This window comes from Microcaecilia unicolor, chromosome 9 (genome assembly GCF_901765095.1).
Source record: "Microcaecilia unicolor chromosome 9, aMicUni1.1, whole genome shotgun sequence".
NCBI lineage: Eukaryota > Metazoa > Chordata > Amphibia > Gymnophiona > Siphonopidae > Microcaecilia > Microcaecilia unicolor.
Window position 1 is genome coordinate 120099569 of NC_044039.1, and position 25166 is coordinate 120124734.

At 43.4% G+C, this 25166-nt stretch overlaps 1 protein-coding gene across 9 annotated transcripts in view; it reads left to right on the forward strand.

Annotated features, from left to right (window-relative positions):
- The window catches only part of FUT8 (fucosyltransferase 8), a 510310-nt gene that overhangs the window by 467078 nt on the left and 18066 nt on the right, over window positions 1–25166 (forward strand). For all 9 annotated transcript variants that reach the window (XM_030215545.1, XM_030215544.1, XM_030215552.1 and 6 more), the window contains 2 exons: window positions 14216–14392; window positions 21692–21842. In XM_030215545.1, coding sequence (XP_030071405.1) covers window positions 14216–14392; window positions 21692–21842 — 328 coding nt within the window. The remainder of the gene's footprint in view (window positions 1–14215; window positions 14393–21691; window positions 21843–25166) is intronic.

Genomic DNA, 25166 nt, shown 5'->3' on the forward strand with positions numbered 1-25166 from the left:
GTTGTTGTTTTGAGTGAGCCTGGGGGCTAGGGATACCCCAGTCGTGAGAACAAGCAGCCTGCTTGTCCTCGGAGAAAGCGAATGATACATACCTGTAGCAGGTGTTCTCCAAGGACAGCAGGCTGATTGTTCTCACCTACCCTCCCTCCTCCCCTTTGGAGTTGCGTTTTTTTCCTCATTCTTTTGCTTGTCATTCAACTGAGCGGGAATGGTCGCGCACGGGCGGGAAGACGGCCGCGCATGCGCGGTGGGCGTGCCCTGCGTGCGGGACCGCCCGCAAAGTTTTTGTTCCGGTTGGTGGGGGCTGCCGTGGACGTCAACCCAGTCGTGAGAACAATCAGCCTGCTGTCCTCGGAGAACACCTGCTACAGGTATGTATCATTCGCTTTTTTTGAAGGTAAATCTGACCTTTTTTTTTTTTTTTAACTTAATGAAGTAAAGCAGTTCTTTCGAGCTTTTTAAGTACATGAAGCTGTTTTAAATTTGACAATATAGAACTATTGTTGGCGTTTGGCAATAATACCAGAGCATACTTAAGTTTTGTATCGGTAGTATTATGATGTAAAATTTCCCTCAAAAAACTCGTATTCCTATATAGGAACATGCCAACACAACTCACGTTTTTGGAACAGATTTTACAAACTACTGTTGAGTAATCACTGGATATCATATTTTAAATCTGCTCATGATCACTGTGTGGTGAATGATTTTCCAAAAGCTTGCAAAATGGATGTTGGAAATTTTTACAGCCAGCGATGAGTTGTATGGCAGTGACTTACAACTGTTAGCAGTGCACTGTTAGTAGTTGAAAGCTCAGCACATCCAAGTTCCATTGTTGTATTGCCATCATCAACAAATGATTTGGCCTTAGAGAGTGATGTTGAAGTACCTGAGAACCTGAACAGTGACCAACCATTTGAAACTGCCGGAGAACTGGAAATAAAAGTAGAGATGTCCAAAGACAAAGGTGATAGAAGCAGTAACACTGAGAGTGAAGATGAAAATCCTCCACTGAGAATGAAGAAAGGGAAGGATTTGAGGCTGCAGTGGAGTAAGACTCAAAGATATTTATACCTGAAACACTACCTAGCATGGTTGATAACTTTTCTTTGTTGACAGCGTTCTTCTTTTGGTATATATGAAGCCTTATGTTTGACATCAAGATAACAAACAAAATTGTGAAACAAAGCAACCTGTATGCTAATCAGGTCAAGAATGACTAACAGTCCACAGTAACACACAGTGAAAATTACCAATTTCATTGGCATCATTTTATTGTCTGGGTATCACTGCCTTCCATAGGAATTGGATTACTGGAGTAGTCAGCAAGATCTTGGTGTACCCGTAGTCTCTGGCACAATGAACAGCAAGTTATATCAAACAATACTTTCACTTAGCTGACAACAGTCAACTTCGAGGGTGACAAGACAGTCAAAACTGCACTTCTCGCACTATGCTATCAATGAGGATTTGATGCAGTTTTGAGTCTTCAATCAGGATTTGAGCATCAAAGAGCCATTGACTCATTTTTGATGGCACAGCCTGAAAATGTTTATAAAATTGTCATGTCAAAAGATCATCTAATGTTGCAGTGAATTAACTGTTTGTCATCAAATGATGCAGTGCAAGAACAGATGGACTTGATCTCATGGATAGACTGCTTGCAAGCTACAGGCCATCTCTAGGTAGAAAAAAGTGGTGATGGCCTTTGTACATGAAGATTTTCAACATCTAAGTGGTCAAGTAGAGGATCTACTGCAAAATGCACTGCAACAAAATAGATCTAGTGTTCATTCAAGATATTGCAAAGTCAAATGAGATAGGGTATTTTTCCTATTCAGTTTTATTAAAGACAGGAAATAAGCCGGAAAGACACACTTTGAACCGAGTCCAGAGGATAAACTTCAGGCCCCCACGCAAGCAAGCTTTGAAGAAATGGACGCAGATAAGTGACTATAACATCATCTGCACACTAAAAAAAAAACTATAAATATGATCAGAACTCTGATAGTATGGAAAGAATAAGTATGTACTTACCTGAATTGGTTAAAGATCTTGGAAGTTAATTACCTGAAAGATATAAAAGTAACCACAAAGAATCAATACTTTTGAAAAGGGAGAAAAAGAATAATTAAAATTTGACAAATTAAAAAGGTTAAATGTTTAGAAAATAGACACTTAACTGATTAACATCCGTGTTTCTGAGTAAGTGGTGTTGAAGAGTCAGATTGTCTTGAAGAGAAAATTGTTTGGTTCTGTTAGTTGAAAAAAAGAAAACACAGCACAACTAATGATCGTACAGGACAATATTCAATCTTCATTCCCTTCGACCTTCACGGTGCCTGACAAACATCTACCTCATTAGGCCACAATACAAGCTTGTATTTGTTATCAACCGACTGGTGAACGCCTTTACGGTACTATGTAAGCCACATTGAGCCTGCAAATAGGTGGGAAAATGTGGGGTACAAATGTAACAAATAAATATCACATTGTGCCTACTGAAGGGCACTGCTTCTCCGAAGATTACTGTGCAGGCACATGGATTGCAGTATGAACGGACCAGCTGTAGAAAAGGTTGCTGTCAGGTGTGCATGATAAACACAGCTGTGATGTGCAGTATTTGCAAAGCTTGTGTACACACTGGCTGAAAACCTGTTTTGTGGATTATTACAAATATACACAGTATGCTCACATTATGTGCATTATAGAGTTGTCGATGATATACTACCTGTGTGCTATACTGACCATTTTGCACTCACAATTGTGTAGCTACAGGTGGACCTGGGTGGGTACAGGCCCGCCCAGTCTGGTGGCCGGTTAGACCCCCCAAAACATTTCAGTGGTGGCTACCTCGCTGTCCTCTCTCCCCCTCCTCTGCCCTCAGATCTAGAATCTGACCCCCCTCCTATGTCCTGACAACACCCCCTTTCTGAAGCTTCCCCCCCCCCCCCCCCCACACCTCAGAACTATCGCTGGCAGCAGCAGTAACAATTCACATCTACTGCTTGAGTTGGCCCTGCCAGCTTCCCTCTACCGTGTCCCCCCTTGCTGATGTCACTTCTTGTTTCCTCATTGGCAGCAGAAGTGGCAGAGAGAAGCCAGCATAGGCAGTGGATACGAATCCTTCTGCTGCAAGTAACAGTTCTGAGATAGAGCAGGAAGGGGGGGATTCACACAGAGGAGGATTTGTGGAACTGTGGGTGGGGTCAGATGCCAGATCCAGGGGCGAAGGAGAGGAGCAGATGTAGAACAAAGGGGGTGACGGGGATATTTGGAAGGGCCCACCTAAAATGGTAGGTTTAGCTACTCCACTGGCTCACATATTTGCTGTACATATAAGTTGTCTGTGTGCCTGTACAGGAACATAGCAGTAAGTTCATCTGGAAAAAAACTCTAAATTTCTTGCCATGCTTGTGATTTATTGTGATCCTGAATGATAAGAAAATGAACAACATTTATTAAAATTGTCCTATTTTTCTGATATTGCCAGGAAAAAGGTTAATAGAATCTTGGCTAAATACAACTCAAGCAAAAGTTTTTCTAGAAGCAAGGGATAAGATTACAGCATGGAAACATGTTGTACATGTTAGAGCTAGTAACTTTATATTTTATATATTACTACTTTAACTTATCTCAGAATAATGCAGTCCCAAAGGATCTTAAATTCTGACTAGCTTACAGGCTACTCACAAACAACAACAGTATCCAAATTGCCAACAGCTCGAGAACTCTTTGTGCTGGGTAGCTGGCTCATTTTAATCTGACCAACAGAATTACCTTCCAAACTGGCGTGGGCATGGGGAGCATATGTAGATGTGCTCTGCACTCATGGATGATATGCACACAAGAAACTTCAAATACATTTCCTAGAGCTAAAGGCAAATTAAAATGCATTAAAAGCTTTCAGATATTACTTGTCAAAAAATATTATCCTAGTCATGACAGATAGGTAGCTATGTTCTACACTGACTAGCAGAAAAGAACAGGTTTGTACTTCCTTTGTCTAGAATGTGCAGCTGAGCCATTTTGCATGAGATTACTTTCATGAGAGCACATTTGTTAGGGAAAGATGTCGTTTTAGTGGATAGACCAAGCAAAATACTTCAAGTCCACGAGCAGTCCCTGTACGACAGGGTAGCAAGCAACCTTATGTACCGTGAGTTGTGGACATGCAAAGTGGATCTGTTTGCTTCTCCTTCAACCAGGAAGATTTCTTTGTTTTGTTCAAATATATGGACTGGCAGCAAACTAGCCTCAGTTGTGCAAATCTTCTATATACATATCCTCTGATCCTTTTAGTAGTGAAGACTTTACAAAAACTCAGAAGAGACTGGAGACTGATTCTCAGGTCCCTAATGGCTGAGACAGGTTTGGTTCCCTATTCTGTGTGAGGAGCTAATCCAGTTGAGGAATTCTCCAACTGTTATTACACAGAATCCTGAAATTTAGTTACATCGTAGCCTCTGAACCCTGCCTTTCATAGCCTAGGACAGTGATGGTGAACCTTTTAGAGACCGAGTGCCCAAACAGCAACCCAAAACCGAATTATTTATCTCAAAGTGCCGGTACTCATTATGGGTGGGGTCACCACATATGACTCCACCCCTATGATAGCCACACCCCTTACACCAGCCATGGCGCATATAAACAGACATCATTGAAAATATTATACTAGTGTAGGAGAAAAAAATAACATGACTTTCTTCCATTATAAATCATTTCTGTAAGCTGTTACAGCTCCAGTATGCCCAGTGCAAAATAAGACAGCAGATGTAAATTCTCCAATTCGACATATTCCAAACAATAAAATGAAAATAAAATGATTTTTCCTACCTTTGTTGTCTGGTGATTTTGTTTTTCTATCCATATTGGTTCTAGTCGCTGATTCTGCTGCTATCTGTTCTCTTAACTCCGTTTCCAGGGCTTCCTTTCCATTGATTTCTTTACTTTCCTCCTTTCTTCTTCATTTCTTGCCCTCCATCCATGTCCAGCAACCATCCTCTCCCCTCCAGCCACAAATGTCCAGCAGCCCTCCTCTCCCCCCTGCCCTACCTCCCAGCACCTGGCAGCACCCAGCACCAGGCCTCCCTCCCACCCAGCACCCACCATCAGGCTTCCCTCCCACCTAGCACCCACCATCAGGCCTCCCTCCCACGCAGCAGCAGCAGGCCTCCTTCCCACCCAGCACCCACCATCAGGTCTCCCTCCCACCCAGCACCCACCATCAGGCCTCCCACCCACCCAGCACGCAGCAGCAGGCCTCCCTCCCACCCAGCACCCACCATCAGGCCTCCCTCCCACCGAGCACGCAGCAGCAGCAGCAGGCCTCCCTCCCACCCACCCAGCACCCAGCAGCAGGCCTCCCTCCCACCCAGCACGCAGCAGCAGCAGGCCTCCCTCCCTCCCACGTAGCAGCAGGCCTCCCTCCCTCCCACCCAGCACCCACCATCAGGCCTCCCTCCCACCCAGCACGCAGCAGCTGCAGCAGGCCTCCCTCCCACCCAGCACCCACCATCAGACTTCCCTCCCACCCAACACCCACCATCAGGTCTCACTGCCACCCAGCACGCAGCAGCAGGGCTCCCTCCCACCCAGCACTCAGTTCCTCAGTTCCCCAGGACCAAAGTCCACCACCCTAACCACTAGGCCACTCCTCCAGAGTTTAAAAAGGGGTTGGACGGTTTCCTAAAGGACAAATCCATAGACCGCTACTAAATGGACTTGGGAAAAATCCACAATTTCGGGAATAACATGTATAAAATGTTTGTACGTTTGGGTAGCTTGCCAGGTGCCCTTGACCTGGATTGGCTGCTGTCGGGGACAAGATGCTGGGCTCGATGGACCTTTGGTCTTTTCCCAGTATGGCATTACTTATGTACTTATGTATTTGGTGGATAGGTCACGGCTACTATCAATAAGATCTTCAAAGATCAGATACTTTGAGCCACTAGACTTCGGTGAATTAAAGGGTGTTTTCACCAGTGGGGTTAATACCACACTGAGTACCAAGATAAGGTAGGTGGTAATATGAGAGGCTTCAAAAGAAGCAAGTTCTGCATAAATCAATCAAGGCTGTACAGCATGTGCCAATTGCACTAAAGTGAACCCCAACTGACTCAGTATTTGACTGGGACCAGAGCTTGAGAGAAAGGGAAGGCCGAAGGCGCATCGAGCAAAGCACAGGCGCTTCGCTGCCGCTGCCGACGCACGCCGACTGAGGAGGTACGCTTTTAAAATTTTAGGAGGAGGAGGGCTCCTGGTGCTGGGAGGGAGGGAGGACGGGCGGGCGGGCTGTTGCTCGTTGCGTTGGAGGGAGGGCGGGAGGAAGGCCGAACTGGGAGGGAGAGTGGGCGGACCAGCGATGGCGACGGCGCGCGTGCCAAGGGAGAGGGCTCTGCGTGCCCTCTCTGGCACGCGTGCCATAGGTTCGCTATCACTGGCCTAGGAGGTAATAATCAGTTCATATCTTGGCTTCTAGAAGAGACTCCGCTAAAAGGCCTTATGATTTTTTTGCCATCTGGTTTGAAGAAAGGGCCTAGATACTTTCTTCTGCCCTACACAAAAACTTAACACCTATGTCTGTCAGAAACCCAAGCTGTGAAATTTGATGGAAGACTAATCAATAGCCTGATGATATCATGTTACTGGCTGAAAGTGAAGATGATCTGAAACATATGATTGTCAAGATCAAGGAACATAGTCTCAAAATGGACCTGCACCTTAAGATGAAGAAGATAAAGATCCTGACAACTGATGAAATCTGTTTGCAATAGAAATAATAGAAAACTTCAACCTGCTTGGAGCAGTAATCCATAATGAAACAAACAGTGAAGAATTCAGTGGTATATTGCGCATGTCAGAACGGCTACAAAGGACTTAGACAAGATCTTCAAGTGAGGTATATTTATTTGCGTACAAAGATTTGGCTTGTCCAAGCCATGGTATTTTCAATAATGTCTTATGAATGAGAAAGTTGGCCAGTGAAGAAGCAAGGCAGTAAGAAAATCAATGCCTTCAAATTATGGTCCTGGAGAAGAATAATATGGGTTGCCCAAAGAACAAATAAAACTTAATCTTTCCTTGTAAGCTCAAATGACAAGATTTCAACTTTCATACTTCAAACACATGATGCAGAGAGAGTGTTAAAAACATCGTGGTTGGCAAGGTTGAAGGTCAACACAAGAGAGATCAGCACTGTGATGGTTCGCTATAACAACAGCAGATATGGATGTCACTCCAACAATTAGCTGCCTGACTGAAGACCAAATACAGCTTAGGGAAACTATCCACAGGGTCTCAAATGAGATGACACCAGTCAAATACTGAGTCAGTTGGAGTTCACTTCAGTGCAATTGGCACATGCTGTACAGCCTTGATTGATTTATGCAGAACTTGCTTCTTTTGAAGCCTCTCATATTACCACCTACCTTATCTTGGTACTCAGTGTGGTATTAACCCCACTGGTGAAAACACCCTTTAATTCACCGGAGTCTAGTGGCTCAAAGTATCTGATCTTTGAAGATCTTATTGATAGTAGCCGTGACCTATCCACCAAGTACATAAGTAATGCCATACTGAGAAAAGACCAAAGGTCCATCGAGCCCAGCATCTTGTCCCCGACAGCAGCCAATCCAGGTCAAGGGCACCTGGCAAGCTACCCAAACGTACAAACATTTTATACATGTTATTCCCGAAATTGTGGATTTTTCCCAAGTCCATTTAGTAGCGGTCTATGGACTTGTCCTTTAGGAAACCGTCCAACCCCTTTTTAAACTCTGGAGGAGTGGCCTAGTGGTTAGGGTGGTGGACTTTGGTCCTGAGGAACTGTGTTCGATTCCCACTTCAGGCACAGGCAGCTCCTTGTGACTCTGGGCAAGTCACTTAACCCTCCATTGCCCCATGTAAGCCACATTGAGCCTGCCATGAGTGGGAAAGCGCGGGGTACAAATGTAACAAAAATAAAATAAATAACCGCCTTCACTACATTCTCTGGCAATGAATTCCAGAGTTTAATTACGCGTTGGGTAAAGAAAACATTTCTCTTATTTGTTTTAAATTTACTATACTGTAGTTTCATCACATGCCCCCTAGTCCTAGTATTTTTGGAAAGTGTGAACAGACGCTTCACATCCACCTGTTCCACTCCACTCATTATTTTATATACCTCTATCATGTCTCCCCTCAGCCGTCTCTTCTCCAAGCTGAAAAGCCCTAGCCTCCTTAGTCTTTCTTCATAGGGAAGTTGTCCCATCCCCGCTATCATTTTCGTCGCCCTTCGCTGCACCTTTTCCAATTGTACTATATCTTTCTTGAGATGTTTCTGTAGTAGACTGGCTCTGTGCACATATCTTTAAATCTTGTCTAAAGTGGATTTTTTCCTTAGTTGTCCTTCCAACAATTTTTCCTAATTCACATGTCCACAACAGTGAACATCTCTACACAGCTGGGATTGCAAAAAAACTCCTAGCCTTCTATTTGTAATAGCGCTGTACACAACCACGTAAGAGACCATCATTGCTCGATAGAACTTATCTATTCAAGACAGACAAGCAGAACAAATAAGAGATTAGATACTTTCATTTATTGTGGGAATGATTTAAAAAACATGGTTTTAAACAGGCAAATGTGTTAAAATTTAAAAGCAGCTTCAAAAGGTTGGACTTTTAGCCTGGATTTTAATAGGGCTAGAGACTGAGTGTGATGTAATGACTCAGGAAGTCTATTCTAAGCATACAGTGCAGCAAGGTAGCATGAACGGAGTCTGGAGTTTGCAAAAGAGGATGAAGGCACCTAGATAAATATGACTTATCTGATGAACGGAGTTCCTGAGGAAGGATGTATTGAGAAAGGAGAGAATCCTGAAGAGTTGCAGAATGAGTGTACTTGTTGGTGCGAAAGAGAAATTTGAATTGTATGCACAAATGATAGAGAGCCCATGCAATGACTTAAAAAGAGCAGTTATGTGCATATGACAACTTGGGCAGGACATGAGTAGGTTTGAGAATAAGGAGTATTTGTATATGTTTTGTATGCAAATAGAGGAGAGTATCTACTGTATATAGTTGGCAATCTGTTTTGAAATATTTGAATCTGTACCTTCATTAGTTGATGGACAGTAAAAGTTCTAGTTTCAGCAAAAGAACTGATATGGTCTCCATTATTGCATGAAGTGTGAAGTCTAATGTAGAGCTTCCTCTGCCTCCTATGGAAATCGTGGTCCCTTTCTTGCCACACAACCAGTAAATAATAATGTGCACCCCTCTTGTCCAACTATCCTGGGCCTAGTCTAGGCAGTTGCCTGGACTACCTCAAGCAATATCATATCTGTTATTTGATTTTATGTATGTGTGCCTATTGTATTGTGCTGACACTGTGAGTATCATTATCATATGAATGCTCTTTCCGTGCTGCCTAGTATAGTATCATTTGTACTCTGCTGACATTTATCATATTTCTATTATGATTGTTCTACTGTGCTTTTTAATATATATATTTATGATACAGTATTATGTTGCTGCTATCTCTAGGATTCAATTTGCCATCTCCAAGTTTTTCATTGATTTTATTTATGCTTAAGTTTGATCATTTCACTATTGTTATGCTGTTAACAAAATTGTTACTTTTCTGTCAATCTATACCTGCTGTACATCACCTTGAGTGAATCTCTTTATAAAGGCAGTTAATAAATCCCAATAAATAAATAATCAAGATTGATCTTGTGAACCTTGTCATGGAATTACTCAGCTGTAGTTTTTGGACAGAAGATGAAGGGAGGTTATAGATGGAGACACTTTGAGGAGGGAGTTTTGTAAGAAAATTTGTGAAATGGATATTAGTACGTTTGTTCGTAAAGTGCAATAGCAGACTGAAATGGAGATGCCTGAGTCAAGTTGGGCCTTGGAGTGGATAACAGAGTGCCTGAGTGAAAGTGGAAAGGAAGGGATACAAAGTTGGAGAGGAAGAGCATATCTGATTGTAACAGTCCTGGTGTAGAGGGAGATGAGGGTGAACTATGCAAACAGGGAAGAATGCTAGTTGGTTTGGGGAAGGTGGAGGAAGACTGCTGGAGTTAGGATGGCACAGGAAAGAGGAGAAAATTCTGGAATCACATTGGGAGTATGTGGGAAGAGTACTAGGCTGACCTGTGCAGGGAAGGAAGAGAGTGATGAGGGGGAAATGTGTGCTCGGATGGGGCTTAGAAACCCAGGGATAAGGGTGGCACAGGAACAAGGATAATGGACACTGTTCATCACTTGCATTATAGGCTCAGACTGGGTTATAGTTTTGTGGTAAGATTATTAAATATTCCCTGTTGAGGTTTAGTTGATTCCACTAATAGCTATTACGTCAAAAGTGCATGCTTAAAAGTGTGTTTCCATGTTGTGTTTACCCTTTCTCCTTGTGCAGACTCAGCAATGTCTGTGTAGAGGACTTGGTTCAAAGAGACATGTTAAAGTATGTCCCAGTAGATTATCATGTCGGATGTTGATTGGGGTGTCCCTGCTGCGCGGTAATCTAGAAGCAAAGAGATCTTGGATTCCCTACAGGAAGAATTGTTTCAGCAGTGGGTAACAGAACCGACATGGGATGGAGATATTGTGGACCTGGTGCTTGCGAATGTAGAGAACGTTTATGACGTCAAGGTGGGAGACCATTTGGCATCTAGTGATCATTGAATGGTGTGGTTCAATATTAAAACAGGAGAGGGGGCTCATTCGAAATTGAAGGTCCTGGATTTCAAAGGAACTAACTTTGCCGAAATGGGGGAATTTCTCAAGGAACAGTTAGTAGGATGGGAACAGCTTAAGGATGTAGAACAGCAATGGACAAGACTGAAAGGAGCTACATTAAAGGCAACTAACCTTTATGCTAGAAAATTATATAAAAGAAAAAGAAGGCCACTCTGGTATTCAAATGTAGTAGCTGAAAAGATAAGGGAGAGGAGGCTAGCCTTCACATGTTACAAGATGACCCAGAAAGATGAAGACAGGAGAGAATACCTGAATAAGTGAAGAGAAGTTGGAAAAGCCATCAGGAAAGCAAAGCGGCAAATGGAAGAAAAGATAGCTAATACGGTAAAACTAGAAGATAAGACTTTTTTCAGATATGTAAGCGACAAGAGGAAGAGCCATAACAGCATTGTGAGGCTCAAAGTTGAAGAGGAGAAATATGTGGAAGATGGATAAAGCTGAACTGTTTAACAATTATTTCTGCTGTGTGTTCACGGATGAAAGGCCGGGGGTAGGGCTGCAGAAAACAAAGGCTAGAGGATGGATATATGGTTGACCAAGACCCGTTCACAGAGGACTGTGTTCATGAGGAGCTAGCCAAACTGAAAGTAAACAGAGCGATGGGGCCTGATGGGATACACCCGAGGGTGCTCAAGGAACTCAAAGAAGTGCTGGCGGCTCCGCTGACCTCTTCAATGCTTCCTTAAGAGACTGGAGTGGTCCTGGAGGACTGGAGAAGGGCAAATGTGGTTCCTTTGCACAAGAGTGGAAGTAAGGAGGAGGCTGGGATTTACAGACCTGTCAGTCTGACCTCGGTGGTGACTAAGCTAATGGAAACGCTAATAAAGTGGAGGATTGTGAGATTTCTCAAACTAAATGGAATGCAGGATCCGAGGCAGCATGGATGAATCTGACTGACTTCTTCGACTGGGTGACCAAACAGTTGGAAATGAGAGGGGCGCTTGATGTGATATCCTTGGATTTCAGCAAAGCCTTTGGCACGGTTCCGCACAGGCGACTAATAAATAAATTGAGTGCCCTCAGTATGGGACCTAGAGTAACTGATTGGGTTAAAAATTGGTTGAATGGAAGGAGACAGAGGGTAGTGGTAATTGTGGCTTTCTCTGAGGAGAAGGATATTGTCAGTGGAGTACCACAGGGATCGGTCCTTGGGCTGGCTTTTTTTAACATCTTTGTGAGTGATATTGCAGAAGGGGCCGCCTGGTAAGGTTTGTCTCTTTGAGGATGATACCAAGCTCTGCAACAGAGTAGACACCCTGGAGGGTGTTAATGACATAAGGAAGGACTTAGCGAAGCTGGAGGAATGGACCGATATTTGGCAACTAAGATTTAATCCCAAAAAAATGCAGGGTCATGCACTTGGGTCGCAAGAACCTGAGGGAATGGTACAGTATAGGGGATGAATTGCTTCAGTGTATGAAGGAAGAGCAGGACTTGGGGGTGATTGTGTCTGATGACCTTAAAGTTTCCAAACAGGTAGAAAAAGCGATGGTCAAAGCCAGAAGGATGCTTGGGTGCATAAAAAGAGGGATGACAAGCAGGAAAAAGGAGGTGATAGTGTCATTGTATAAGTCTCTGGTGAGGCCCCGTTTAGAGTATTGTGTGCAGTTCTGGAGCCCGCACCTACGAAAAGCTATAAGCAGGATGAAGTCGGTCCAGAGGGCGGCTACAAAATTAGCAAGCGGTCTTGAACACAAAAAATATAGGGACAGACTTATGAATCTCAATATGTATGGAAGAGAGAAGGGAGAGACAAGACATGATAGAGACGTTTAAATATCTCAAAGGCATTTATGTACAGGAAGTGAGCCTTTTTCAGCTGAAGGAGAGCTCTGGGACAAGGGGGCATACGATGAAGTTAAGAGGGAATAGACTTAGGAGTAATCTAAGAAAATATTATTTCACGGAAAGGGTGGTGGAGGCGTGGAATGGCCTCCTGGTGGAGGTTGTGGAGTCGAGGACTGTGGCAGAATTTTAAAAGGCATGGGATAAGCATGTGGGATCACTTAGGGAAAGGAAGAGTTAGGAGTTAGAGGATGGGCAAACTGGATGGGCCATATGGCTTTTATCTGCCATCTTGTTTCTATGTGAATTGTGAATGCCTGTGAGTAGTGTTTCTATAGAGTGTAGCTATGTGGCAGTGTGAGGTGTATATGAAATGTTGGGGTGTTGTGTGGTATGAAGTTAGGATGGTGTGGTGGCTGGGGAAGGGTGGGATGGGAGAAAGTATCCTGATAACAAAATTGTAAGTTCTGTGGCTAGCTGTACCTGCCATACATCACCTTGTGTGAATCTCATCTTAAAGTTAGTTATATGGGTGTGCATGGTTTGATGACTTGAATTGTTTGTATGTTGAGTAAGTATGTTGTGTGGTTCTGTTATGTATTTCAGGACATTCTCATTCTTCTTTTCCCTTTCTTTCTAAAGGAAAGGAGGAAAGGGGATGGGATTTCATGTACTGCCTTTCTGTGGTTACAATCAAAGTGATTTACATGTTATATATAGGTACCTATTTTGTACCTGGGTAATGGAGAGTTAAGTGACTTGCCCAGAGTCACAAGGAGCTGCAGTGGGAATCAAACCCAGTTCCCCTGGTTCTCAGGCCACTACACTAACCATTAGGCTACTCCATTCTTGAACTCTTCCCTCCCACTTCCCCCAGGCATTCTTCTGTGTTTTGTTTGGGCCAACCAGCAACTTTTATTCGGCCCCAAACTCCTAGCTATGCAATGCTGTAACTTCTTGTGCTGCTTCACTCTTTCCAGAGGTTCCATCTCTTCTCAGTATCGCTGTCTTTCTAGTGATGGAGCCTCACCTTCCTGCCACTGCATTGCTTAATGACAGTTCGTGCTCTGCTTTACACACAGGTTTGTTTGCAAATGTGCGAACAAACCTATGCATATGAGTGGACTGATCTCCTCAATAGTGTTATTTCTCAGCAAAATACACCTAATAATGAACTGAGATGGGCCTTGTTTGATGGTATTCGTGTGGGAACTCCTACACATACTCAGTAGAGTACTTCTGAAGGCAATACAGCTTGTAAAAACTGTTCCATCTTCAGGCTATGTCAGATGTTATCATATGCTTGTGAGGACTGTTATCCTGCTTTCCTCAAAACACATTTAACAGGTAATGAACTTTATTAGGCACATACATTACAGCATACTACACTGTTCCATATATGCCTGCTAAAATCTAGTTTGTATGCAATATTGATTAATTTACCTTGAGTATATGTGTGCATATATGTTAATGTGTCAAGAGAGCAGCAGTTTAGCATTCACAGTAAACCATACATGCATAGCACAATGTTTTTCATGCATACTAACAATTTTATGTAGTGTATAGTCCCCTAAATGCTGCATAAGATAATTTATATTGGACTCTGGGCCAAATTTTTGGCCCTGGTGTAGAACTTTAGAAAATGTTTCTTTCTCAGTTTATGTCACTCTCTTCAGCATGCATGTGAGGCGAACAGATAAAGTTGGCACGGAAGCAGCATTCCATCCCATTGAAGAATACATGGTACATGTTGAAGAACATTATGAGCTCTTGGCACGCAGAATGTACATAGACAAGAAAAGAGTTTATTTGGCAACGGATGATCCTTCATTACTACAAGAAGCAAAGTTCAAGTAAGTCAAACTGTTATCTATACTGTAAGATAATACAAGAGATTTAATGTCATTCTCTTGTAATTCTGTTTGGATTACAGTGTTCTTTATTGCAACAAAAAGAAACCTGACCCAGGGCCCTATTTCGGCAGTGAAAACCACCTACCTCAGGGGTCAAGAGTACAATATCTGCTACTGAGTAGATACAGAACAATGGATCGAACACAGGAGTTGTATAGGTCATAATGTTTGTTCGTGGATGGACGCATTGATAAATTCAGGCAAGGCATTCGTGTCCCTCTAGGGTTCACAGGCTTCAAGCCATAAACATTCTCCAATAAAAGCCACTTTGCCTAGCTACCGTCCACATCGCGATCAAATTTGGGCGGCATGCTCATTGTCTAAGGGCCGGGGTAACAGCTGAGTGGCTGAAACCAGGAGACTTTCTACACTATTGAAGAATGTTTAAGGTGCGAGGCCCGTGAACCCTAGAGGGACACGAATGTCTTGCCTAAATTTATCAGTGCGTGCATCCACGAACAAACGTTATGACCTATGCAACACCTGTGTTCGATCCATTGTTCTGCAATCTACTCAGTAGCAAACGTACTCTTGACCCCTGAGGTAGGCAGTTTTCACCGCCGAAACATAGCCCCGAGTCTGATCTCTTGTTTGGTGCAATAAAGAACTTTGTAATAGACATCTCCTGTGTTGAAGCTTGTATCACACACTCTCTATTTCTTCATTTTTCTTGGACTTTACGTACAGGTGTCTTCCTGTTTTGTTGTGTATTCTGGATTACACCAACATCCTCATTTTACCTTACTTTTATGTAACTGAGAAATATTTTTTAAAACTTTTATTATGTGTTCTGATAATAAGTTCATTCAGTATATTGTAAGTGCAATTAGATATCATCTAAATAGGTTTAATTAGATTTTATTTATAGTCTGCATTTCTTCAAACAAATTACAAAATCTAAAGCATTACTTCTAAAATGTAACATATTAATAATATATGTTCTAATGATAAAATAATTGAACAGCTCCACAATCACAACATCCTAGCAGTTATATTGGGGGTAATTTTATAGAATTTTACCCATATGTAAATCATGTTTTACAATCGGAAAAGGGCTTATAAAATTGTGCAGCCAAAAATGCATGCCTAAAATATATGCTTCGAAGCAGGTGTAAAGTTGTGCCGAAGCATTTGCATGCTGTTGGTCTCTCATGAACAGCCAGTTTACAAACTGGAATCTCCAACATATGAATGGTGACAAACAAGGAACATGGATGTCAGTATGGTAGCATTCTTAGTAAATGGCCACACAGACATCCATGCAAAGCAGAGGGGCAGCCTAGTAGTTAATGCAGTGGTCTGCGAACCAAGGGACCTGGGTGCAAATCCCACTTTAACACTTTTATTTTTGTAGTTGTGAGCCCTCCAGGCACAGAAAAATACCTGCTATACCTGAACCTGTACCACTTCAATAGCCTTCAGGCTTGCAGGTGGCTTATATTTTCAGGTACAGTAAGTATTTTTCTGTTCCGGGAGAGCTCACAATAATTAGAAAAAATTAAAGTGAGATTTGAACCTGTATCCCTTTGTTCACAGTCCACTGCACTAACCACTAGGCTATACCTCAGACTTGCTTGCTGCTTTGGTAAGAATGCTCATAATTCCTAAAGCTGTCATAGAGCCTGGTATCCCCTTTCAGATTCAATGGAAAAGAGAGATGGCAGCCACTGGGGGATTAAGGCGTGTCATACCTTAATCCCTCCAGTGGTCAGCTGCTCAATCAGAGCACCCTTTTGAACCCTGTACGTGACTGAAACAGGTCTAACTTAGGATGTCCTTCTTTATAGACTTAAACGTTTCTTCCCATTCGGTAATCTCTGTCAAACAACCTTATTTTTGACCCTCCCTATTCTAGCCCAAAACACACCCACAGCATGCCCCCTTGCTATTTGTAGTAAACTGGAACCAAGACTATTACTGCTACACTAAAAAGGCTAACAGCAATATAACCACACATATGTAGCCTTTGTAAACGGGCCCGCTGCTCCAGTATGGGGGGGAGGAAGCCGCCTCCCGCGAATAGCCAGGACTTCACCAAACTGCCACCAGGAAATACTTCAAAAACATTCCTTTATTTTCCAGATTCATAAACAAAACTTCACTCCAGAGTAGAGACTTGCTTCTCAGGCAGAGCTGTTCTACCTTGCTTAGTACATCAGCCAATTACACAAAGACTTTGCCCCCTTCCCTGAGGGGAATGCAATAGTCCTTTGGAAATCCCTGCTTTTTTGGTCCCAGTCAGTAACAAACAAATAGTACTTGTCCCACAAGCAGGATTTCCCCTCAAGACAGTGTTAATCACCAAGCAGCCTTTACTTTCAGGAGGTTCAATACTTTTGGGACTTCCTTCCACCCAAGGTATTTCAGCCTGCTTCAGTTCTTTAGGGACCTGTCTTGCCCAAGGATTTTCAGCCTGCACTGCTCCTCTCCTCCTGAACTGCACCCCTCTTCCTACCAGGCAGCCCTCCTTCATAAACAAGCCTGCCAACTTCAGAGGTTCTCACAATAATCAGGTTTCAAAACAGGGTAGTAATTCCCCCACCACTCAGGGTTTCCCCCAAAAGAAAACCAGGCTTCTCTACATAAGCAGGGTTTAAATCAAAATAAATTCCCCAAACCATGTAGGTTCCAAACCTTCAGGGGCTGCCTTCCTCAGCTCTCAAGCTCCCATTCCGTTCTGCTTTCTTCACTCTATACGTCGGGGATATAGCCTTGTCACACCTTATATGTCTTTTTTTCTAATTTATTTTTACTTTTTTCTTCTTTCTTACTTAAGAGTGCCCTCAGCAAAAACCACTCATTTCAGGCAATTATATTTCTTTTGCCAGGTGGCATGGTATTTCTTTCATCGGGCATCTCTTTTTTTTAATTTTGTGCTATTGCCTATCTAAATAGTGCTACAACTTAAAATAATAAATCAATAAACGTGAACTTATCTCTGAATGTTTTTTTTCCGCATACACACTAAATCCTCGCTTCACTTTCCACAGCCGCTATTATCTCCGACTGGCTGATTGGCTTCCCCTGAAAACACCCGACTTCACGGGTTTCAGAAGTCTTTCCTCAGGGACTTGGGTTAAAGCCGTACAGAAGCTTAGATTAAAACCATATTTTCTTGACTGAACAATGTGTGCGACATTCAATAAATGCATTGATGCAGCTATATAAAGGCGCCCATCTTAAGACTTAGACCAGAAATGATTCTCTTGACGTCACTGCAAGATAAACAAGAATCATTAATCATCTGTTTAGATGTTATACAGCCCATATAATGTTAATGCACAGCCAGACGCTAACTTCAGGCTCCTTTTATCAATAAAACCAGGGCAAAAATCTCTATTGAGTAATTCTCGCCAAAGTAATTTCAAATGATAGTATTCCACTCAATATTCTCATTCATGCCTAATGGGCTAATAGTCTGTATTTGTAGATCCACCCTTGCTCTCGGCGGGTTAGCACTGAAACTCGATCACCGCCAATCAAAGTTGCCGGTACGTGGTCTATAATAAACCATTGCAATTCTGAAAACTTGTGGTTAAATTGTAAACAATGAGCCACAAGAGGTGCTGCAAGATTTTTTTGTTGTCAAATGGCTTTGTGATCTACCAGACAAATTCTCATCTTTCTTATAGTGTGGCCCACATAATATAATAAGCATGGACATTGAATTATGTACACCACATACTAGGCATACTAGGACAGTGAACTATAGAGCCCATTTTCTTGGTTTCCAAGCTGCCTGCATTATGCATACAAATCTGAAAAATGTTGCTAACAGAAACAGATTTCGGTGTCTACCCATTGGTAGTGCCTTTCATGTATTTGTCTGTCTTTGTATATATTTGTGGCCACCACCAGCTTCACCACCACACATTTTTCTGATGAAGGCAGTCTGTGGCTAGGGAATCACATCTGTGAGGGCTTGCTATTCTACTTCTGCTTGAAATAAACCAAGTTACTTGTAGCAGGTGTTCTTCATAGACAGCAATGTACAAGTCGTCAAAAGCAATATTTTCATGAGGAACTAGATAAAATAAAAAAATTGTAGCATGTAGCATGATATAATTGAATTATATCTAAAAAATAATGGGTAAGTATTGTGATACCACCTCTCTGGAATATAGATGTTGCTTCCAATAGGAATTCCGTTCTGCAGTATCCCAACCAACCAGGTCCTTTTCAATGTAGTCCAGATTTTGGGTTTGGTAAGTAACAAATACCACAGGTAAGATGATTCCACAGTAACAAATGGCCATCTCCTTCCAGGGAGGCTTTATCTTTCTTGGTTTTAGGGCTTTTCCAGCAGCTTGCAGTCTGTAGCAATGGTCAAGAAACAGCAATAATTGTTGTTTTTCTTACACAGCTAGACTAGCTTTAATCTGCTGATTCCAGGCTTTTCCCTTGACCTGTAATCTGTAGCAATAGTCAAGTCGCAGCATTAATTGTCTTCTTTTTTTTCTCTCTCTCACACAGCTAGCCTGACTTTATTTAGCAGGGGCAATACCTCTAATAGGTTCTAAACCCCCCTTCTCCTGCCTCTTCCCTCCAGTGTCCTGGGCTCCTTTCTTTGTAAGCAATTTGTTTTACCCAGAAACAATGTCCAAGCTTTCTCCACAATGCTTTCCTTATGGGAATGTGTAGTCACCATCCTCCCTCCAGCAGGATTTTTCCGGGACTGCTCATAAGAATAGCCATACTGGTTTAAACCAATGGTCCATCTAGCCCAGTATCCTTCTTCCAGTGGTGGCCAATCTAGGTCACAAGTACCTGGTAGAAACCCAGTTAGTAGCAACATTCAATACTACCAATCCCAGGGCATGTAGTGGCTTCCCCCATGTCCATCTCAATAACAGACTATGGAATTCCTCCAGGAACTTGTCCAAACCTTTTTTTAAAACTAGATACACTAACTGCTGTTACCACATCCTCCGACAGTGAGCTTCAGAGCTTAACTATTCTATGAGTGAAAAAATATTTTCTCCTATTTGTTTTAAAAATATTTCTATGTAATTACATTGAGTGTCCCCTGGTCTTTGTACTTTTTGAAATAGTAAAAAATCGATTCACTTTTACCCGTTGTACTCCACTCTTTGCGAAGAAATGCAAAGTGATGCACTTAGGGAATAGATACCCACGGGAGACGTATGTGTTAGGCGGTGAGAGTCTGATAGGTACGGACGGAGAGAGGGATCTTGGGGTGATAGTATCTGAGGATTTGAAGGCGACGAAACAGTGTGACAAGGCGGTGGCCTTAGCTAGAAGGTTGTTAGGCTGTATAGAGAGAGGTGTGACCAGCAGAAGAAAGGGGGTGTTGATGCCCCTGTATAAGTCGCTGGTGAGGCCCCACCTGGAGTATTGTGTTCAGTTTTGGAGGCCGTATCTTTTTAAGGATGTAAAAAGAATTGAAGCGGTGCAAAGAAACGCTACGAGAATGGTATGGGATTTGCGTTACAAGACGTATGAGGAGAGACTTGCTGAACTAAACATGTATACTCTGGAGGAAAGGAGAAACAGGGGTGATATGATACAGACGTTCAAATATTTGAAAGGTATTAATCCGCAAACGAACCTTTTCCGGAGATGGGAAGGTGGTAGAACAAGAGGACATGAAATGAGATTGAAGGGGGGCAGACTCAAGAAAAATGTCAGGAAGTATTTTTTCACAGAGAGAGTAGTGGATGCTTGGAATGCCCTCCCGCGGGAGGTGGTGGAAATGAAAACGGTAACGGAATTCAAACATGCGTGGGATAAGCATAGAGGAATCCTGTGCAGAAGGAATGGATCCTCAGGAGTTTAGTCAAAATCGGGAGGCGGGGCTGGTGGTTGGGAGGCGGGGATAGTGCTGGGCAGATTTATACGGTCTGTGCCAGAGCCGATGGTGGGAAGCAGGACTGGTGGTTGGGAGGCAGGGATAGTGCTGGGCAGACTTATACAGTCTGTGCCAGAGCCGGTGGTGGGATGCAGGGATAGTGCTGGGCAGACTTATATGGTCTGTTCCAGAGCCGGTGGTGGGAGGCAGGGCTGGTGGTTGGGAGGCGGGGATAGTGCTGGGCAGACTTATACGGTCTGTGCCCTGAAGAGCACAGGTACAAATCAAAGTAGGGTATGCACAAAAAGTAGCACATATGAGTTATCTTGTTGGGCAGACTGGATGGACCGTGCAGGTCTTTTTCTGCCATCATCTACTATGTTACTCAGGATTTTGTAGACCTCAATCATAACCCTCCTCAGCCATCTCTTTTCTAAGCTGACTCCCTTTAAAGCTTTTTTGGGATGGCTGTCAAAAGACATAGTTCCTCTGACTCTACTTTCTTCTGCTTCCCTTCTGGAATCACCAGCCTTCCTTGGTGTTCCTGCAAGCCCTCACTACTCAGAATCCCCTCCCCCAGAACCCCCCCCCATTCCTCTTGGAAAAGATGGGATTGAACTAGCTCCTACCACATTAAATCCCAGTGGCTGTCTCTGCTGCTGATATTCAGCCCCACTTAACCAGTTAGTGCCACTAAATACCAGCACAGACAATTGCAATATCTAGTTAGTGTTGATGGTAGTCTAGGGGGGACACAGTTGTGACTTACCTGATTAGCTGAAATTTTCAGTCTGCTAAGCAGAAAAGTGCCCAGATAAAGTTAGGACAGCACAAAGGCTTTTCTAACTTTATCCAAGCAGTTATCTGAGCACCCATCTGAATATCAGCCTACAGGTGCATAATGTCTGGTGGCTGCCTAGGATTAGGCCTGAGATTGAGTATCTGGGTCAGATTTCAGCCTGCAGTGGTCAGTGCCATAAAATTCACTGATTGTTGCAGGCTGAATATTGGGGGGAATGTTGCCAGCAATTCTGAGTTAAACTGTCAGTCTGAGGTATTTTATGGTCACCAATCTTAACTAATGCTAAAACAGAATTTAACTGTTTGACATTTTTAGTTCTGAAAGTACTATGCTTAAGTACTTTCTTGATCAAGTATGCTTCCTACCCAATTTATTTTGTTGATTTATTTTTAAAATCATTCTTACTTATCAGAGAACAAACTGCAGGATGTCTAAGTTCACTAACTTTTTAACTTTTAATGCTCTGTGAACAATTTCACAGACCAAAAAACTGCATAATGATTTGTCTTTAATGTTTGCATGCAAACCAAGGCAACTAAAAACCTGTCTGAAAAGCATACAAAAGAAAAAGATACAAAGCATGGTGTTTTAGCAGGTTATAATTTACATGATTTTCTTTTTCTTTTAGATATCCAAATTATGAATTTATTAGTGATAACTCCATATCATGGTCAGCAGGTCTTCATAACCGATACACTGAGAACTCACTGCGGGGTGTTATTCTGGATATTCATTTTTTGTCTCAGGCAGACTTCCTGGTCTGTACGTTTTCATCACAGGTAAAATATTTTTGTTAAATACAAAATATTTAAATATATTTGGTAAAATATATTGGCTATAAATATGTAGCTTGTATATTTTATATATCTTTATTTTTGTTTAAATGGGCACCCAAACTTTGTCTCCTACTTGTTATGGCATGCATTTCTTTTCTTCCAAAGTAAGAGAGCGTTATCAGAAAATGGTGAGCCAGTTCAGCTGCTTAGTATTCTTTATTCTATTTGTTAGGCAAAGGAGATTTCTTTCATTCATGAAAGGGTAAGTTGAGTTCCCTAGCAGTTCTAGCATCCAACCATATGATGCAGAGTTCTGACTGGATGTTAGTTTCAAACAAGCAAACCAGACTTTCTGACCCTTTCAGGTGCACAGGTGTCATGGGTACAAAATGATGCTGGTCAAGAACTTCAGAGAGAGCCGTCTGCAGACAGAATCTTTCCTCTCCAACAATCACAAAAAAAAAAAAATCTAGCAGGGACATCCATTTCCCCTTAGTGGGACATTAGCACTGCTGATTACAAAGCAAATAGATTTTGTCTCCTCCTCTTCAGCCTATATCTCACTCTCTCATCCAACCTACCCAGGCCTCCTTCTCCTCCTTTCCTGCTATCACCGAAGAGGAAATCGCCCATCTCCTCTCCTCCTCGAAAGCCACCACTTGTTCCTCTGACCCCATCCCCACTAACCTACTCAACACCATCACTCCTACCATCACCCCCACCATCTGTCATATCCTTAACCTCTCTCTCTCCACTGCATCTGTCCCGGACACCTTCAAGCATGCTGTGGTCACTCCACTCCTCAAAAAACCATCACTTGACCCTACCTGTCCCTCCAACTACCGCCCCATTTCCCTCCTACCCTTCCTCTCCAAGATACTTGAACGCGCCGTTCACAGCCGCTGTATTGATTTTCTCTCCTCTCATGTCATCCTCGATCCGCTTCAATCCGGCTTTCGCCCCCTACACTCAACAGAAACGGCACTATCTAAAGTCTGCAATGACCTATTCCTCGCCAAATCCAAAGGTCACTACTCCATCCTCATCCTCCTCGACCTCTCCGCCGCTTTAGACACTGTCAATCACAACCTACTTCTTGACACACTGTCCTCCCTTGGGTTCCAGGGCTCTGTCCTCTCCTGGTTCTCCTCTTATCTCTCCCATCGTACCTTCAGAGTACACTCTCATGGTTCGTCCTCCTCCCCTATCCCGGTCTCTGTTGGAGTTCCTCAGGGATCTGTCCTTGGGCCCCTTCTTTTTTCAATCTGCACCTCTTCCTTAGGCTCCCTGATCTCTTCTCATGGTTTCCACTATCATCTTTATGCCGACGACACCCAGCTTTATCTCTCCACACCAGAAATCACTGCGGATACCCAGGCCAAAGTCTCGGCCTGCTTATCCGACATTGCTGCCTGGATGTCCAACCGCCACCTAAAACTGAATATGTCTAAGACTGAACTTATTGTTTTCCCACCCAAACCCACCTCCCCTCTCTCTTCACTCTCTATCTCAGTTGATAACACCCTCATCGTCCCCGTCTCATCTGCCCGCAACCTCGGTGTCATCTTCGACTCCTCCCTCTCCTTTTCTGCGCACATCCAGCAGATAGCCAAGACCTGTCGCTTCTTCCTCTATAACATTAGCAAAATTCGCCCCGTCCTCTCCGAGCACACCACTGAACTCTCATCCACTCTCTCATTACCTCTCGCCTTGACTACTGCAACCTACTCCTGACCGGCCTCCCACGTAGCCATCTTTCCCCCCTTCAGTCCATCCAGAACTCTGCCGCACGTCTTATCTTCCGCCTTAACCGATATACTCATATCACCCCTCTCCTCAAGTCACTTCACTGGCTCCCAATCAGATACCGCATACAGTTCAAGCTTCTCTTACTCACCTACAAATGCACTCGATCTGCGGCCCCTCCGTACCTCTCTACCCTCATCTCCCCTTACGTCCCTACCCGTAACCTCCGCTCTCAAGACAAATCCCTCCTTTCAGTACCCTTCTCCACCACCTCCAACTCCAGGCTCCGCCCCTTCTGTCTCGCCTCACCCCATGCCTGGAACAAACTCCCTGAGCCCATACGCCGTGCCCCCTCCCTACCCATCTTCAAATCAATGCTCAAAGCCCACCTCTTCAATGTCGCCTTCGGCACCTAATCACTACACCTCTTCTCAGGAAAACTTATCTACCCCAACTTGACATTTCGTCCTTTAGATTGTAAGCTCTTCCGAGCAGGGACCGTCCTTAATTGTTAATTTGTACAGCGCTGCGTAACCCTAGTAGCGCTCTAGAAATGTTAAGTAGTAGTAGTAGCTTAGGATTTCCAAAAGTAATAAAACAAGATATTTTGGGGGCCAAGATGGCATCTGAAGCAGACGTGTGCATGTGGGCTCTGAGTCTAGCTGAGTTTAGCCTACCACTTTGCACAGCTCCTCTGTGACTTGGAAGTAGTTTTGCAGCGGCAGGATTGCTGCTGCATGGAACACCCAAAGTGGTTTTGTTTCCAGCCATGGCTGGAGGGGGACCCGTCGCTGCATCTTCCCTGCTTGCTGTTACATCTGTGAGAGGAAGGGAAGGAGTGGAGTTGTCTCCCAGCGAGGGAGCTGCTTCCTTGTGCCTCAGAGAAGAAAAAAAAACAGCTGTGGTGACTATGCAGTCCTTTTGGAGTGCTATTTAAGGTTTGAATTCTTCTCTTCAATCTTTTTCAAGCTCTTTTAGAGGTGAATGTTCAATTTTAAGAATCTGTCAGTGGATTTAGTCGCTGCATCTTCCCTGCTTGCTGTTACATCTCTAGGAGGAAGGGAAGGATTGGAGTCATCTTCCAGCGAGGGAGCTGCTTCTTTGTGCCTCAGAGAAGTGAAAAAAGACAGCTATGGTGACTATAGAGTCCTTATGGGATGCTATTTAAGGTTTGAATTCTTCTCTCTAATCTTTTTCAAGCTCTTTTAGAGGTGAAGTTTCAATGTTGAAGATTTTAAGAATCCGTCAGTGGATTTAATCCATCAGTCTTCTAAGGTGGGCGTTTTGGAAGAAGAGGTCAAGAAGTTTCAGAACTTTTCAATGGTAACTGTGAGAGATAGGGATACACTTGCTCGTAAGCTAGATGTCATGTATCCAAAACAGGAACTAGGTTTGTGAGCCCTTAGGCCACTGCCGAGGAGCGGCAGTGGCAGGCAAAACCACCCCACACCGGAGACTAGGCAGAACAGAACTGGAACTCCGGACTGGAGTTGCAGCAGAGGCAAACAGGCAGGACATAAGCAGAGCAGGTACCCTTAAACTTCACCTGCACTTGGCCACTTTTCACCAGGAGTTGAGCTC